General features: G+C 38.8%; 1 protein-coding gene across 7 annotated transcripts in view; it reads left to right on the top strand.

Annotated features, from left to right (window-relative positions):
* The window catches only part of krt222 (keratin 222), a 47,442-nt gene extending 28,867 nt beyond the window's left edge, over nucleotides 1-18,575 (top strand). For 3 of the 7 annotated variants that reach the window (XM_028452244.1, XM_028452164.1, XM_028452326.1), the window contains 7 exons: nucleotides 1,113-1,266; nucleotides 2,788-3,069; nucleotides 6,338-6,466; nucleotides 6,541-6,761; nucleotides 8,134-8,360; nucleotides 9,342-9,438; nucleotides 17,299-18,575. In XM_028452244.1, the coding sequence (XP_028308045.1) occupies nucleotides 1,113-1,266; nucleotides 2,788-3,069; nucleotides 6,338-6,466; nucleotides 6,541-6,761; nucleotides 8,134-8,360; nucleotides 9,342-9,438; nucleotides 17,299-17,512 (1,324 nt within the window). In that variant the 3' untranslated portion in view covers nucleotides 17,513-18,575. The remainder of the gene's footprint in view (nucleotides 1-1,112; nucleotides 1,267-2,787; nucleotides 3,070-6,337; nucleotides 6,467-6,540; nucleotides 6,762-8,133; nucleotides 8,361-9,341; nucleotides 9,439-17,298) is intronic. The other 4 variants (XM_028452412.1, XM_028452578.1, XM_028452665.1 and 1 more) reach the window with 4 other exon arrangements.
* Nucleotides 18,576-18,752: the final 177 nt, after the last annotated feature.

Raw genomic sequence — 18,752 nt, 5'->3', positions numbered from 1 at the left:
TGACCCATTTATTATTAACCAATTGGTTACATACATTTTAACCTTCAACATAATATCTACAGTATCTACAATTGTATAAATATAGAATAGTATATATCGGAGATTTTAGATATCCGATATCTGATATCAATATCGGATCGGGACACCCCATGTCAAATTAACACCTTGTTTGCCAGAGGTGAAAGTAATGCATTACAAGTACTCGTGTTACTGTACTTAACTCACACAGTGCCATTGACGAGATTACTCGTCATTTCAAATCCAAACGCTCAGTGCCATTGACGAGGGGGGAGGGGAGCCAGATAGCAAAATAATAGGTGAGCGCACCTTTGGATGACAGATCATCCATGCTCAGCAGAGCTCAGAGGGAGAAGAGGAAAGGCGTTTATGAGGCAGAAAATGGCGCTACGTACGAGAGTTGACGTTCCCAGCAGCGCACAGCAGTGCACACTCGACCAGAGCATGTGTGGAACTCATGGATAGTGTGGCGATGGTGTGATAAAACAATAAAAACACGGGGAACGCAGTGACACTCTGCATGTCCGGGAGGAAGAGGAAGTTGCGTGTGTGCAGACTGACGGGAGAGAAACTTGGAGGAACGCCAAAATACAGTAAGAAATTCATTCAACTCTGACACAGATAGCAAAATAATAATAATTTTATCATCAAAAGCCCAGTCTCAGTGTTTTTTTTTTTTTGTTTTATATAAGGAAACAATGTTCAGATGTTAGAGTTGTCACTAAAGCCAAAAAATAGCTTTAAAGTCACTGACAGGGTTTTTTTAGAAAACTGCTTTTTTCTCTGAAACTGAAGATTGTGCAAAACTTGCTCTATTCAACGGCTGATTACAAAAGAACGAAACGAGCCAGAAACAAATTCTTTTTCCCCTCCTGTTGTGGGACCAACCCTTGTATTTTTAGTTCATGTTCTAATTAAAATAATTTCCACCATGATTAGTATTTTTAACTAAACATAAACATTATAAACCCCATATTTTTAAAGCTTTCATTTGTTAATTTTGCACTTTGTTTCTCAAGTAGTGCCATTGCGTACCCCCGTTTGAGAAACACTGCCGTAGACAGATGTATCTAATGCTATTTTTCTTTCTTTAGGTGTGATTCGGAGGAGGTGAACACTCGTCATCTGGAGCAGCACCTGCGGCTGTTGAGGGAAACCAAAAGGACAATGGATGAGAGCAGCTCAAGGCTGCAGGACGAGTGCCATCGCTCCATGACAGAGCTGCAGTACATGGACCGGGAGTTTGAGGTCTCTGTCCTTCTGTTCTTCTGTCTGCATGTTGCATGAGCTGTTGGAAAATGTCCCTTCCTGTTGATCATCAGACACACACAATCTGCATTGGGTTTAATGGAGCTCTGGGTTCAGTCGGAGACAAATCACTGCTGCTACACTTCTGATCTGACTCTGAGTCTCTGGATTGTCTGTGAGTTTTAGTGCTGGGATGTTACCTCGTCTAAGGAGGGAATATTTTTACCTGCGTATGTTTGTCTGTTAGCAAAATAAAGTCAAAAGTACCCAATTGATTTTTACAGAATCTTACCTAAATATGGATCTTAAGCCATGGTAGATTCCATTTAATTTTGTATTGGATCTGCATTAATATACTGATTCTGAAAAATTCTTATCCCTCATCATTGGCAGAATTTTAAAAAAATGTGTATCTTTTTGTAATTGACTGATCTTTATGAAATATGACTCAGTTAATTTGGGATGGTTTCTCAATATTCCCAAAGAGTTTCGTCCGTATACTATCGACCCATACATTTGGACCTACTGTATGTTTATTAATGAAGATATACATTCCTTCCAAGCCTTTAAAGTGTGAAATACCATGGTGTAATGATCGAGATCATTGATCCTGGTAACTGACAATATCTGGAAAAAAGGAGGTTTGCTCTCTCTGAGGGCTCTTATCTTTTAGGGCCTGTACTACAAAGCTGGATTTCCTCTTATCAGAATCAGAAGTACTTGTGTTACAGCCGCTCAAGACAGAAAGAAAGAGAAGTGAAAACATACATATTTAAGTAAAATACTGTTAATTAAATAAAGATTAAACACAATCGCATTAACTTCTGAGTTTGGATGAACTCATTCATTCATACATACGAACATTATGGTAATGAAGACAGCTCATATCTCATCCCAGTGTGTGTGTGATAAATTGAGGAGGATTACTTGAATAGAAACACGTCTGTGCTGTAATAAAGTGAAACTGATCAGAGCGCTGTCCGTTTATCATTCTATGGATTATTAGTGTATAAGCTTCCTGCCTGTGTTCTTTCCTTCCTGCTTTTTCTGCAGCAACAGTGTTGTTTTTGGTCTGAATTATAGATTTTAATTCTTCATATTTTTAAAGAAATATTCCTCAATTGTGACGTAAGTTTCTCCATTTCTGAATGCTCCTGACGTCGTTTCCAGTGAACTCGCACGTTGCCAGGCTGAAATCACCTGGCTGAAGTGAACATGCTTATATCCTGCTGCGTAGTACAGCTGCTCTATGATAGAGAATGTTTGGTTAGGTGAAACCCGCTAACGGAGAGATATCACAGATATACTGTACTTATCCAGCTTTGTTGTACAGGCCCTTCGTGTTTTGTTTTGTTTTCACTTTTTTCTGTGGTTTCCCACTCATGGGTTGAATACTCTCTCTCTCTCTCTCTCTCTCTCTCTCTCTCTCTCTCTCTCTCTCGCTCTCTCTCTCTCTCTCTCTCTCTCTCTCTCTCTCTCTCCTACTCCTTTCTCCCCCCCCTCCCTCCTTCCTGTCTGCAGACAGCCTGGGCTCTGCAGCTGCAGTGGACCAGCTCCTGTGATGCTCTGTTAGACTCACCAGCAGCAGCAGCAAGGACAGAGGAAGAGAAGGAGGACAATGGCACAGGGATGGAGATTCCCCGGCTCCGTGATCGAATCAGAGTGCGGAACGAGCAGCAGACTAGATCTCCAGGATGGGGGGAGAGACATCACCTCTTTCCTGATCCTCCCCCAGGAGAGGGTGGGCCTGTGCGTGAAACAGCAGGAGGAGCATCCAGATCACAGCGACGAGGCCTCAGCGAGGTAGGGCTCTCTATGTGTGTGTGTGTACATCACTCTATATGACCTATTCATCAAATTGTCATAATATGACTATTATCTTTTGCTAAAAATAAAGAACAGCCGAAAAATCTAGGCATGGAGAACATCAGAGCTCTGAAGTTGCGCTGTGGTATCTGCTCTTTGATGTTTACTAAAAATAAATAAATAATAGCAACTCAACGCAGCCTCATCATGTTTGCTGTGAACTCTGGGCTCCACTATTTGACCTGTGTCTATAGATCTGAGAGAGGTGCACGGAATAAAATCAAGTAAAAAAAGTTTCAAGGGAGCGCAGCTTCAGTGCGCTTCCACGTTTAAAAACTTGGCTAAGATCTACTATGTTACAAAAGAGACAAAACCATGTTGTGGTTTGCCATATTCATCAAGAAAAGCTTGATGAGATAAACAAAACAACAATCTGTCAACAATAAGTTTCATTTTCAGACAGATGGAAAAAAAACTTTGGGAACATTTGTGTAATTCAGGGTTTTCATGGTGCATTGAAAAGCATTAAGTCATTTAATGAACTGTGCCGAAGTCAAGGCCTTAATTGTTATTAAAAAGCATTAAATTGGATTCAAACTGGCATTAAATCTGAATTTATGGGGACATTATGACATTGCTCAACAAGTTTTACTGTATAAGTTAATTGAAAATACCATAATTATGGTCAAAAAGCATTAAATTTGACTTGCTTCTGCCTGTATTAACCCTGTAATTCTGTGATTTATTTATTGCAACATGAAATAAAAAGTAAAGAAATACAGTTTGTTTATTCATTATGCACTGTTGTAACAGATGTGTGACTGAGTTCAGTAAGATTATTGTACCAATGTTTTAATTAAGACGGCTAAAATGCACCAGAATGCAGGTAATTGCTTACAGATTCTTAAGATCCCCAAGATTCAAACAAACTTGATGTGAGGTACTGCAGCAGACAGAAAGCAGGAAGCGGCCGTGGGCTGGATTTTATCACTAATTTACAAGATTAAACAACGCGTCGACGCTATAAAATCAGCGTCAACACATTTTTGTAGTCGACATTATTGATTATGTCTAATCATTGCAGCCTTACTGAGCATTAATGCCTCTTCTAAGCAGAGGTTGAGACGGATCACTGAGTGAAAACAGTGATAAGTTCACTCTGAGGCGTGATTTATGTGTTTGTCACATTGACGCGCAGTCCTATGTGTCAACACACGGATGCCTACTCAGCAGCATGACGTGTGGCTGTGCATCAGCAGCATGACTTGGGCTTTAGAGAGTCTGTCAGCACACGTTTCACAGAGATCCTCTGCACCTCATCAAGACTGTGCTTGGTCCGCTAAAGTAAAAGACTCCATGGAGAAGACTGAGAGAGTAGATATAACTACAGACTCGCTTCTCAAAGCTATATAACAGTTAGAGCCCACACCATTGAGAGCATATTTGAATCACACACTGGCCAAAACATTGCTGCAGTACTGAAAGAGGAGCTAAGGAAGGGAAAGTCCAAAATATAACAGCACTAAGGCAAAAGCTTTTAATAATTTTATGTTCAATAAATGAGAAATAATTATAAAAAAAAAAAAGTCTTGTTGTTTTACATCAATAAATATTTGTTTCTCATTGGTTACTCTTCATTGGGAATTTGTGTGATTTTTTATATCGTATCGTGAGCCCTATATTGTATTTCGTATCGTGAGTTGACTATTTCGTTACATCCCTATTAGTCGTTAATAATGGTAAATCGGTTTGTAATCGAATTGAAACTTCAATAATCACGATCAAATCAGGAAAAAGGGCAAATTGACCCCGAATGCGTCCGTCAGCAGTGATCATAATGTTATGGCTGATGACTTGTTTTCTTTACGGTGATTTTAACTCAAATAGTGTAAAGAAATGAGTCTAGACAAACACGTATTGAGTATTAAAGGGAATATTCTTATACTTAATCACAGTATCTGAAAGATTGAGAAACAGAAAGCTGTGTATATCCGTGTGAATCTCCTGCTCTCACTTGTGTTTGACTCATCTATAAAAACAGCTCCGGCTGGGAGCCGCTAACTCTGTGGTGTGTTGTGTAACTTGTGTTTGCACAGTGCAGTAATCTCAAGAATCCAAATGCCATTGGTCGGTGCTCATGTTTGAGCGTAAAATAATCATTAACAAAAGGGCCGGACCTTTGTGTTTAGTCAGAAGGAGAGAGGTGTGTGTCTGAGGTGGTAATCTGTGCTGTCATTTGTGTTAAATATGTTGCATTTTTGTGTGTAAATTGTGTCGTGGCTTATATAAAGACTATTTTCAGAAATCTGGCTCCGCCTTTCCCGTCCGAGCTCATTCGTCCTATGGAATGTTATTTCCTCACACATCTGTGCTTCTTAAAAACAACATACATTGTGTCATATTTATTTTTCTCCTTCTCATTTTAAATTTTCAAAAAAAAGTTGTTGAAAGTATAAACTTGTTATATCGCACCATCGGCTCAAATCGACTGTTCCCACTTTGTTATGAGGACACAAATGTTAGATTTATATGTGAAATATATACAGTTAGAGATAACTGTATGCATTCACTTTTGCACACCTTCTTTATTAATTATATATTCATACACATATAGACACATATTTTCATATTTCCATGTGTAGAAAAATATATACCTACTACATTCTCATTCACATATTTATTAATTATAATAATATATACATATATATTATTTAGATTTTGTTTGTGTAATGTGTTTGAACTATTTTAGTCTTTTATTCTTATAGTGCTCTGTTTATAAGCACTATTTAATAGTTTTTACTATTTATTTAGCGTGTGATTCGTGTGCAGTGAAGCTTTGCATCTTTGGTTTAAAGTCTGAATGACGATAAAGAACAATCATAAAGGGTACAGGTAGTGAAAATGTACGAACAAAAAAAAAAAAATAGTTTACTGTATATATTGTAAACAAAATATGTGCATCTTTTTATTTAAAAAAACAAAACACATTAAAATGACTTTTTATACCTTCGGGCACAAACTATGAAGAGTCACCATTTTGGTCAGGATATGACGCACTTTTGTTGATTTCTGTTAGCTGTTGCTAGGCAACAGTGTTCCGTTGGTCCAGTTTCTGATCAATGGTGGAATGTAAAACAAATGGTTGCTTTAACAACAAGATAAAAAACCTGCAGAAACATTTATTTTGCTTCTCTAAACCAAATAACGACACTAAGTCAGAGTTAGCCATTCGTTGGTTCAATCTCTGACCTTCTCTCTAACGCAGGAGGAAGCGGCGGCGTGGACGCAGGTGAGCCTCGGCGGCGCCGCCCTGCTGGAGGCTCGGGCCGAGCTTGCAGAGGCCAGGAAGCAGTGGAGCTGCCTGCAGGTGGAGATGGAAACCCTACACGCGTTGGTAGGAGCACCCACAATAGGGTCCCCTGATGCCTGTGGCGGCGGCCATGTTTAATTTGTTGTTTGGGTGTTCAGGAGAAAGGCCTGGAGAACTCCCTGCAGCACACCAAGCGCACGTTCTCCTCTCAGCTGCACGACCTCTCCCAGGTCATTGCCGAGCTGGAGGCGGAGCTAGAGCAGGTGAGGTGCGGGCTAGCCAATCAGAGACAGCGCCATGGACAGCTGCTCAACACCAAGATGAGACTAGAGAGAGAGATCGCCACCTACAGGCGTCTGCTGGAACAGGAAGAGGGAAGGTGAGGCATTGGCTGTGTTAGAAATGTCATACTAACATACTACTCATACTAATGTACTACTAATACTAACGTACTATTCCTACTAATGTACTACTAATACTAACGTACTACTCCTACTAATGTACTACTAATACTAACGTACTACTCCTACTAATGTACTACTAATACTAACGTACTACTCCTACTAATGTACTACTAATACTAACGTACTACTCATACTAATGTACTACTCATACTAACGTACTACTCCTACTAATGTACTACTAATACTAACGTACTACTCCTACTAATGTACTACTAATACTAACGTACTACTCCTACTAATGTACTACTAATACTAACGTACTACTCCTACTAATGTACTACTAATACTAACGTACTACTCATACTAACGTACTACTCATACTAATGTATTACTAATACTAACGTCTTCCATTGTTTTTTTTACTCTTTTGTTAATAGGGCTCTTGTTTTGAAGGGTTAGGAGATAAAACTGGAAGTTTTGTCAGTAGCACAATGGAGGGTCTCCGAAAATGTTGGAATGAAATGTGTTTCCACGTGTTTTATGGATCAAATGATCACATGTTGATATTCTACTTGGTCAATTTCTCATTTCAAATGCTTTCAGAACTTTCAAAGGTGGCGAATCAATGGAGATATTTAGCCTCAGTGTGAGTCATTTTTTTGTCGTTGTAGGTTCGAAATGCATCGTAACTTCGAAGTATACGTCAGTGGGAATGCTCATCTTCCTAATCATACTAATAGTATATAGTAGACAGTGCATAGTATGGAGTGTGCCATTTTGAACACAGCCACTTTCTTTCCCAACACATTTCTGGTGTTTTCACTGAATGTTTCGGCAAAACAACGGAGAGTGTTTATTTTGGGTTTTACACAGAAAGCTCAGAATACAGCCAATATTTTAATACCAAACTAGAACAGAAACGGTGTTGAGCAAATCACTGTCGTCCTTGTCTGGTGAAGAAATGAATTTAAAAATGAAAGAAAACACTTTTACATATCCATCTACAGGACTCCACATCCCACAATGCAATGCACCAAATTTTTCCAGCAACGTCAATAGGAGAGTGTTTACTGTAGAGATGAAAACAATCAACCTTTTACATCTTTTTTGTGAGGAAATGATCGTGTATTTATTGATCTGTGAGGTCCACATTATGGCTTTAACTGATAAAAAGTAACTTTAAGATAAAGTGAGTTGAATCCTGTAGTAACACCTAATAATGCAAGACCTAAATATCAAACTTAAAGAGCAAAGTTGGAAAGAGTTTGAAAACGTTGAGTTCCAGGGATTAAACTAGTCAGAATTTATCACGGTGTCAGCATCAGCAGCTGTTTCATGTGTCTACAGGTACATGGTGCGTGTGGAGCAGCCAATGGTTTTGCAGCCCTGGAGGTCTCCAGCCGTGGAGCCAAAGGACAATGAAGAAAACGGCTTCAGCGATTCTGTTTCCGTCGTCACTCCAGATGAGCCTAAATCAGAGCCTCTGCCGGAGATTCCTTCGCTTTTTCCCGCTGAGAACGAACGGAGAAAGAAAGGAAAACTGTATCGCCAACAGAGCCTCGTGATTCTCACAGGTAAGGATTCACCTCAGAGGTGCCTTTCCCACAGTGAAGGTATATTAAAAATGGTATTAGCGACAATGACTTGCAAAGGTGTAACACTGCCAGCCCTCCATAGATCATAAGAAAACCACACGGCTGTTCAATGCTAGACAAAGACTGAGATCAAAGACAACTTCTATCACCTGAAAAATGTGATTGTCTGATCTAAGGGTCATGTGATCAGAATTCACATCAGCATTTACAATAATAACCAATCTGAACATTGTTATTGGCGTTTGTGCATTATTCGTATCATTTTGAATATTTTCCTCTCATTTTCTGTTTTTGTTGTCATTTTGTGTATTTTTGTTGTTGTTTGTGCTCATTTAGTATATTGTTCTTTCATTTTGTGTGTTTTTGTTGTTATTCCATGTATTTTTGTTGTTGTTTCAGCTTTCTTAGTATTATTTAGCAGAATTTTTTCTCATTGTGTGTGTTTTTGTTGTCATTTTGTGTATTTTTCTTGTCATTTGTGCACTTTGGTATCATTTAGAATATTTTTCTCTAATTTTTTGTGTTTTTGTTGTCATTTTGTGTATTTTTGCTGTTGTTTGTGTGTTCTTGGTATAGTTTAGACATTTTTCTCTCTCGTTTTGTGTCTTTTTCTTGCGATTTTTTTATACTTTTGTTGTTGTTTGTGCATTTTTGGTATCATTTTGTATATTTTTCTCTCATTTTGTATCAAGTTTTGTAATTTCATTGTCGATTTTATATTTTTCTGATATTTTCTCTGTCGTTTGGTGTGTCATGGGAGTAATTTTGTGTATTTTTTCTCAGGGGGTTCTCTACTTTTGTCATTTTGTATGTTTTATGTTGGGGGCCAAACTCAATTAGGCAAATGGTTTATTTTGCCTGTGTTTGGTTCAAATATTATTGAGAAGAGAATGCTGGGAAGTCTATTAGACATCTTTAACAGAAAGACCTGGATTTGTATACTTGAATGTGTTCCTGCAGAGCAAGATCTAGACCTGCCGATCTCTACTGTGAAGACTCAGGAGATTCTCCAGGGCCATGTGGTGCATGAGAGCGCCGAGGGGCACGGCACCATCGAGTAAGTATCAAAATTTATACCAACATTTTCACTGTATAAGTCACAACTATTGTTCTTTTAAATTCAGGGTCTGACTTTTACAACAATGTGACTTTTTTGTACATTTTAACAGCTGAAATGCATTTTTAATACGTCATTGGTAGTAATAATTCTACTCAGCGCTAGAGCTACACTGTAGTTTATTGTTGCTCAGTTTTCCAAGATAAGTTGTATTTACTGCATCCATTCCATTTCTACATGTTTACATATATGATCACAAAAGTATGTGAAGGATGAAAAACATTTACAAAATCGCAATAAAAATTTACAAAAATAGGCAAAATTACATCATAAATACACAACAATATTCAGAGATACACAGAAAAAAAATAAATGAGAGAAAAATATACAAAATTAAAGCAAAAATAAATCAAATTACAACAAAAATACACAGGACTACAACAAATTCATAGAAATATATGCAAAATTACAACAGAAATGTACAAAAATATACAAAAAATACAACAAAAACACACAGAATAACAAATTCACACAAAAAGACTAAAACTCAAAAAATGAGAGAAAAATAAACTAAATTACACCAAAAATACACACAACCATCAGAAAAATATACCAAACAACCACAAAAAATAACTAAAATAAACAAGAAGACAGAGGAAAATGTACAAAATTACAACAAACTAATATGGTAAATTAATTTTAAACACTAATAAAACACCAATAAAAATACAGACAAAAATCTTTGTTCTTTCCTTCATTAATGCTCAGATTGATCATTATTTTAGACACGACGTGACAACAACTTGTGAACGCTGATTGGCTGAAATCTCCAAAATGGCGACGATCCAAGGATATTTCTGACACAAATATGTCATTTATTTATGTAACATAGTTTCATTATTCAGCTTTAGAGCGATCATCTAATGATGGATAAGGTTGTGTAATGTATTAATTTCGCTTTTAGAGACTTTTATTAATTAGACTGAAATAAGATGAATCCATAAAGTCTTGCAGCCCACGATTTTTTATTGCCACCTATTTTTTTTTTCTTCTTTAACTAAAGACATCAAGGAAGAAGTTGTTCATCTTATTATTTTTGCATTGATTGATAAAAGCTGTGTAAGAAACTGAAGGTGTTGAACCAGCTTTAACCAGTTTCAGTTGTGTATTTGTAGAAAAAAAGATGACATTGGTATTTAGTCTAATGAGACGTTTAGACTTCTCAGAATGTTAAGTGCACGGTTTATGATCCTAAAACAATGCCATTGATGCACTTTATGTGCTTTAAATCATCTGCTATGTGACCTCTATCATTTTCCTTGAAAGGTGAAATAGATTTTACATTGTTCTACGGCTTTAACGAGAGGACGCTTCAGACACTCACTCAACACCACTGAACAGACTGTGTTTGTTCCACATTGAGTCATGAGATTGCTCTGACACTTTCAGACCAGACATTAATACTCTGGAGTTTTTACACGTTTGTCTGTTGTCCAGAAACAGAAACGTTGAGCTGGTTCCCATGGGTAAACACATGGTTGCACCTGTGCGGGAATTTTCCTCCTTTGGTGGCTTTGTTTGATGTGGAGAGGCGTGGCTGCTGTTATTATTAGAACAGACATGGAGGAATTATTACCTTCTGTTTGTTCCTGTTTCAGGTATTAGAGGGGATTTACAGTAAAAAGCTCTTCACTCTCCTGTTAATAACCCACGCTTTTGTGACGTGACGTGAAGTTCTATAGAAGACGAAATTATCCCATAGACAGTGTGGATTTCATAAAGCAGACTGATTTCATTTTCCCAGGAAAAGTAAAAGAAAACTCTTAAATTAACGTTACATAATTACACAACTTCACAAAATGATATTTAACTTGCACATACTGCAGGTGGTGTTATGGTGTTTTCCATCAAGACCAGTAGACACCAGCTACATGATGGTAAATACTGATGCACCGGCTGCAACGGTAGAAGCTGAGGAGTCTTTGAGCGTGTTAATTTTAGTAAAAAAAAAACACCAAATGGAAAACTAAAGCCCAGTTGTGTGCAAATTGTGCAAGAAAGAGTTTATTTATCACCGTAGGTCTTCTAGCCTCCAGCAGAGCTTTTCCACATTAATGCTAACTATGTAGCAGCTAGCACGGACAGCGGTCCTTCTGACGGTACACTAGACCGAGCAGACAGAGTGGCCCATACAATCCACACTGGATGAGATGATTTATAATTAATAAATCCATCCATCCATTTTCATACCCACTTATTCCCGTTTATCAGGGTCGCGGGGGTCTGCCGGTGCCAATCTCCGGCTCTCATAGGGCGCTGGGCGGGGTTACACCCTGGACAGGACGCCAGTTCATCACAGGGCAACACAGACAGACAACCACTCACTCTCTCATTCACTCCTATGGGCAATTTAGAGACTCCAAGCAACCTTACAGTCATGTTTTTTGGATTGTGGGAGGAAGCCGGAGTACCCGGAGGAAACCCATGCAGGACCCAGGTGTCCACCCCAGGGCTTGAACCCAGGACCCTCTTGCTGTGAGGCAGACGTGCTAACCACTAAGCCACCGTGCGCCCTATTAATAAATCCATGAGTGACAAATTAACAAAATGAGTGGATAAATGATTGTAGTGGACAGTCGACCACTCTCAGTGGTAGAGGATGTGGGCGGGGCTACTATTACTACTACTAGTAGTGATTGCTTGATGTTATTACAGTACTTTATTTTCTGATGAACACTGTTATTTTTGATGTGCTACTTTACAGCACTGTGATTGATGGGTCTGTTTTATTTGTTTTAAGTTATTTGAAGGAGGGAGAAAAGCAACAAGTTCTGTTGTTCATTAATTTCTCAGAAAATTATTCTTATGTGCTTTTGTTTCATTTCTGTTTTCTATTATTTGTAGATTGACAGAAGTATCCATCGATATTTCCTTGATGTTCTAAACTAAAGGTGGTAGCAGCTCTTGGGTCTAGTCTCACACATAGAGAAATGGTGATGTTTCAAGTCTAAATTACTTTATAAAGACACTTTGTGATACATTCATCTTTCAGTCTGCCACAATAATGTAAATTAAATGAAAAGGCGTTTCTCAGCAATTTTTAGGTGAGATTAAAAAGAGATTAATTAGATTATTTATTCAAAAAGCATAATTAATTAATCGCACAATATGTTTTATCTATTGACAGCACTAATTAATGTATATAAAGTAGGCTTAGTAGCTGTCATGATTTGTCTCACTTTTCATATTTCCAGGGTGCGTTAGCCTTTGAAATGCAGTGATTAAACACTCACACCTTCTTACATCATGCCCTCAGATGGAAGAACAGGTCCTTGATCATTCCCTGATCACGGAATGGATTAAGTGTCGCGACGTCTCTCGTCAGGCAGGGCGAGGTGCTGTGGTATGTTAGGGAGGGCCTGGTGCATACCTGTGCATCACATAGCTTTGAACGAGGCCTCCTCCGGACCGGCTCAGCTTTTGTCTCCAGGCTTTTATCAGTGTCAGATGATTGATGGCATCACACACAAACTATTTTCACTAACACGTTCAAATCATTCCTGGATGATTCTCCCACAGACATTAATGTTGTTCTAAATATGGCCTTAGGGCAGTTTTCACGGCGTTAAAATCAGTTTTAAACTCATCTCATTGCTGCCGCTAGTGGCAACACACGGACCCTTTCCAAAAAATTTGAATATGGACAACTTTTATGGGATTGTGTTTGATCTGAGCAGATCTGTGCATTAACACATTAAGTCTGTCGTTGTGTCGTTTTGTTGTTTTACGTGTTATTGTTGTCCATTTGTTTGCTCTTAGTGTTATTCTGTGGTTTTTTTATGCATTTTTTTCTTCATTTTGTGCATTTTAGTATTTGTGCTGGCATTTTGTGTGTGATGAGTCATTTTGTGTACAGTATATTTGTGATACGTGTCATTTTCTCTATTTCTTTGTCATTTTTTGTGTTTTGAGGCCCATTTTGTGTATTTTTGTCGTTCTATATGTTTTCATTTTTTCTGTGTTTTTAGAGCCATATTGTATATTTTAGTGAGTTGTGGGAGTAGGTTACCATACCAACTTTATTTATAAAGCACTTTAAAACTTTACAGTTGGCCAGTAATGTTGTACACAAATCATAAAACAACACACAAGGTACATAGTCAGGTAAATACAGCCATAAATAAAACAAAGACAATTTTAGTTATGCAAACAACAGGAAAACTGAAACCACACACAAGTTGTGTATTTTTTTGTCAGTTTTTAGCCGAGTTGAAGGCCATTCAAAATTACACTAAGTGTGTTTATGTATATGAGCACATTTTACGAGTACATGCTGTAAAAGCACAAGCACATACAGTACTATTAGTTTAGAGATGACTCCGCCCAAAGTCAACAGTGAGTTCACTTAAAGGGAACTTATTATTGTTCTAAGGACCCCAAAAACATAGTATTTCATGTTTATTGTCCCAAAGTCGCCTGTTTTCCAGAGTTTCAGCCCTCTGAAAAGTCACTTCCTGAGCAGTTCTGAAATCGGGCCGTTTTGGGGCCTGCTTATGCATATTCATGAGTGGGCGTGTCTCTAGATGTTGTTATTGTTTTCAGCCAAAAAAACTTCACATTACAGTAAAGGCCGTGGCTATGGATATGTTTAACGTATCCATAGCCACTCTATGCACATGCAACGCCTCTCATTGGCCAGTTTAGATCACGTGATAGGTGCACCACATGACCTAAAGTTCCGTTAGTTGTATTTCAGCTCATATTTGTTTTCAGCTACCCTGCTAACCCTTTTATTTTAGCCCTAACGCTACCCCCTGTATATTTAAAGGTGGACTTTGCTGTGTTAAATATGTTAAATGAAAACATTTATATGTCAAAAGTGGAATTCTCACGTTAGGAGAAGGAAGAATACTTCAGTGTGGAGCCTTAGACCACTCGGCCATTCTGACACGGTGAGAACAGAGGTACGTTACACTGTAGAAAAGGTCCAGAAACGTACCCACAGTCCCGTGGGCTGTGGCTGTGTTTAACGTATCTCTAGACACTTTTTACAGTAAAACACTGTAAGTGAGTCCGTCTCAGCGCATAGGGTCTAGCAGCAGCAGCAGTCATTCAAACTCTCGCCAGAGTGTTAAGCTGCTAAGTCACTTTCTCCTCCTCCTCTGCTCTTCTAACTACAGGAATAATGCAAATCATGTGATAATCAGTTGTTTTCTCAAACCGCTGCTTCGCATTGTGTCACAAACACGTCAGATCAGCGATACGAGGCAATAGAACAGGTTCGCCAATGCGTCGAACCACTACAGTTTACGTTCACTGTACAGCAGGTGAGTTCTGTATTTAGTTTTACCGGTAGCCATCACACCTTTGCTAGTGAAAAAAAACAATGGCAGGGGGGTGGAGTTACCAGCAGAGGGGAGGGTGTTTTCTTTCTAGAGATACGTTAAACATAGCCAGAGCCCCTGGGACTATGGCTACCATGTCAGGATGGCTGAGTGGTCTAAGGTGCCGCACTCAAGGATTCTTTTTCCCGCTAACGTGGGTTTGAATCCCACTTTTGACGTATACATTTTTTTCATTTTAACATATTTAACATGGCAAATTCCACCTTTAACATTACATATCAGACAAAAATAAACATTTCAGGGTATTTCCTGGGTTAAAATTAGGGATAGGGTTAGGGTTAAAATAAAAGGGTTAGCAGGGTAGCTAAAAATAAATATGAGCTAAAATACAACTGACGGAAATTTAAGTCACGTGGTGAACCTATCACGTCACCTAAACTGGCCAATGAGGGGAGCTGCGTATGAATAGAGTGGCAGTCTATGAATACGGCCTATTATTTTTCTCAATTTGACTTGTGATGTCACAAATCTGGAAAATTTGAAACGAAGCAATTTTCTCTGTGTTGTAAAACTTACACAGACCACAAAAAAAAATGACTGGATGCTTTTATTTCATATTTTGTGTGCCATTGGACAGTATAGTTACCTCATATGTGATTTAAAAAAAAAACTGCAAAAGTGAATTTTTCATAATATGTCCCCTTTAAGAAGGAGCCACAGTTTGATTTGCATGTGTTGACATTTTTACAGCTTATTTAAATCACAGAATACCTTAAATCACAAACGTATTCTCTGTCTCCCTCTAGAGTCTGTAAGTAGGTATTACAACATCTTGTATCATATCAAGAATAAGTGTGCTTGTGCTCAACCTTTCTGTGTTTACGATCATTCCTTGGTTTTCACCTTTTAGCCTTCCATTTTTGTTCTGATTACTGCACATTATTCATTTATACATATGCTCATATAAATGTACCTCAAATATGGAATCTTATTCTGATTTTATTTTTGGACACCAACAATTTATTGTCAAAACAACAATAACAACTGGCGGTTAGTGTGGCCCCCAAAGTAAACACACAAAATGAGTTCAAAATACACAAAATGACAAAAAAAAGACACAAAACAAGAGCAAATATACACATAAAGGACTGCAAAAGCACAAAACAACAACAAAAACACACACAATTGGAGAAAAATTGACAAAATGACACTAAAAACAACACAAAATGATAACTAAATTACACTGAATGACTCCAAAAACACACAAAACAACAATAAAAAAAAGATAATTTACTAAATAACACTAAAAACACACAAAATGACAACAAAAATACACTGAATGACTCAAAAAATACTCAAAACAACAGCAGAAACAGATTAAATCAGAGAGAAATGTACAAAATGATAACAAAAACACAAAATATAACTACAAAAATACACAAAACACACAAAATAGGAGAATTTACAAACTGGGACTAAAAACATACAACAGAAACAGATGTCATTTGAGAACATTTTCTCTATTAAAGGAGCACAGGGCAGGATTTGAGAAAAAATAAACATTCATTTAAAGTTTTTTTTTTTTAATGCCAACAGGTGATGAAGTGCTCTAAACCAATGAGAATGAGTCCACACATTTCTCCCTATTGCCTTGAAAAGATTGTGTGACACATTTTGTACTGCTGTTCTGGGCGGGAATTTCCCGCACAGTTCTGCGCACATGACATCAAACGACGCTGGTGCGCGTTCTTGGCAACTTGGAAATAAACCGGAAATAAGAAGACAGCTTGGAGACTGAAAGAAGACAAGCACAGTGGACTAAACTACTGTTTGATTCCACAGATGTACGCAGAGGCATGTGCACAGGTCTTGCAGTAAACAGTCACATGAACAGCAAGTGAATAATTAGCCGTGTCACAGTTGGAATGCGGATCGGGCCGCATTTTTTCATCTGAGTCAGACCCAGCTGTTTTAGTAGTAAGCACTGATTTTACTGACAAACAACTGTTAATGTCAACATCAGATCAGTGCACGGGTAACAAGCGAAAGTGAAACACAAACAGGAGCGCAGCGCACGTAAGAGATCTACCACATGTATTTACATAATCCATGTATCAAAGATAAGGGTAATCCATGTTACTGTGTAGAAAAAGGAACGTTTCAACGGTGTATTCATTTACAGTTGTGCTCTGCTCCATTCTCCTTGGATCACTGCTCTCACTGTTATACAGTGAGTGAACTCTGCAGCAGCTACAACATCTGTAGCAGCTGCAGCAGGAAAGGACACTATGTGATCAAACCCGAACACCAGTTCTAAATATCTGTCCGAACTCGACCCTTCCGGTGCCGTCGCGTCCCGTCGGGCTTCGGTCTGGTATCCATCCTCTAGTATCAGCTGTAAACAGTTGATGTTACCCTTAGATCAGACAATCACATTTTTGTTGTCCCACTGTGATAAAAGTTGCTATTATCTGTTTTCGATATTGTTTAATCACTTATTTGTTTGGATCCTTAGGACGGAAAAGATCGACAAGGTGATCAAACAGTGGGAGGGGTCCTTTTTCAAGGACAACCCTAAGCTGAGGAAGAAGTCGGTGTCGCTGCGTTTCGACCTGCACATGGCAACCGCGGACGAAGGCTGCCCTCAGACCCGACAAGACAGCCTTCCAGATGTGGAGGTCCGTCTCATCATGAAGCGCTCCAGCAGCATCCCCGCCATCACGCCATGACCCGGAAACATCTGGACACTAACTAAATCCTAACCCGTCATCACGCCATGACCCGGAAACATCTGGAAACCAACTAAACCCTAACCCGCCATCATGCCATGACCCGGACACATCTGGAAACCAACTAAACCCTAACTTGCCATCACGTCATGACCCGGAAACATCTGGACACTAACTAAACCCTAACCCGTCATCACGCCATGAGCCGAAAACATCTGGAAACTGACTAAACCCTAACCCGCCATCACGCCATGACCCGGAAACATCTGGAAACCGACTAAACCCTAACCCGCCATCGCACTGTGACCCGGAAACATCTGGAAACTGTCTAAACCCTAACCTGCCATCACCCGGAAACATCTGGAAACTGGCTGAACCCTAACCTGTCATCGTACCATGACCAGAAAACATCTGGAAACTGAATAAACCTTAAACTGCCATCACCCGGAAACATCTGACAACTGACTAAACTGTGACCTGGAAACATCTGGAAACCGACTAAACGCTAACCTGCCATCGTGCCGTGACCCGGAAACATCTGGAAACCAATTAAACCCACCATAGTGCCGTGACCCGGAAACATCTGGAAACCAATTAATCCCTAACCCGCCATCACACCGTGACCTGGAAACATCTGGAAACTGACTAAACCCTAACCTGCCCTCTCGCCGTGACCCTGAAACATCTGGACCGCATTCCCCAGAGGACACAGTGACATTAGAGGACATTTACCCATTATTCCCAGTGGAGGCTCCACTCAGGCTTCTGTGCATCTGATTCTAAGTGACACAGACTGATGATGTCACAGAACATAGACAAAAACCTTGTCCTGCTTCCTCATCCGGATTTAAAATCTCTTTCCACAAGTTTTCACTGGACAAGTTTTCCCTTTCCTCCTCAGAGATGGAGATCAGTCAGGGAAACACCAGAAAAAGATAAAGATGAAATTCTCCAACCTCCCGAATATGAAGTTAACCTCAATCCTAAAATCTTTAGCACTTTAAATCATTGAAATGTATTTATTAATCACTAAGAAATCAATTAAAAAGCTGAGTCCCAATCATCTCCAGTGCATTGGATTTGTTTTTTTTCTTCCTTCTGATTTCTGTTCAGAAAAATTGCTCAACCTTAAATAAAGCTGAATAACATTAGCAGGTTTCTCAGCACACAAAAATATCAAGGTCAAGGAAAGTTGACCATCTTTTCACAATATTTAGCAACAAACCATGCTTAAATAACT

Source organism: Gouania willdenowi, chromosome 1 (genome assembly GCF_900634775.1).
Source record: "Gouania willdenowi chromosome 1, fGouWil2.1, whole genome shotgun sequence".
Lineage (NCBI taxonomy): Eukaryota > Metazoa > Chordata > Actinopteri > Blenniiformes > Gobiesocidae > Gouania > Gouania willdenowi.
This window is presented reverse-complemented; position numbering and strand designations above follow the sequence as displayed.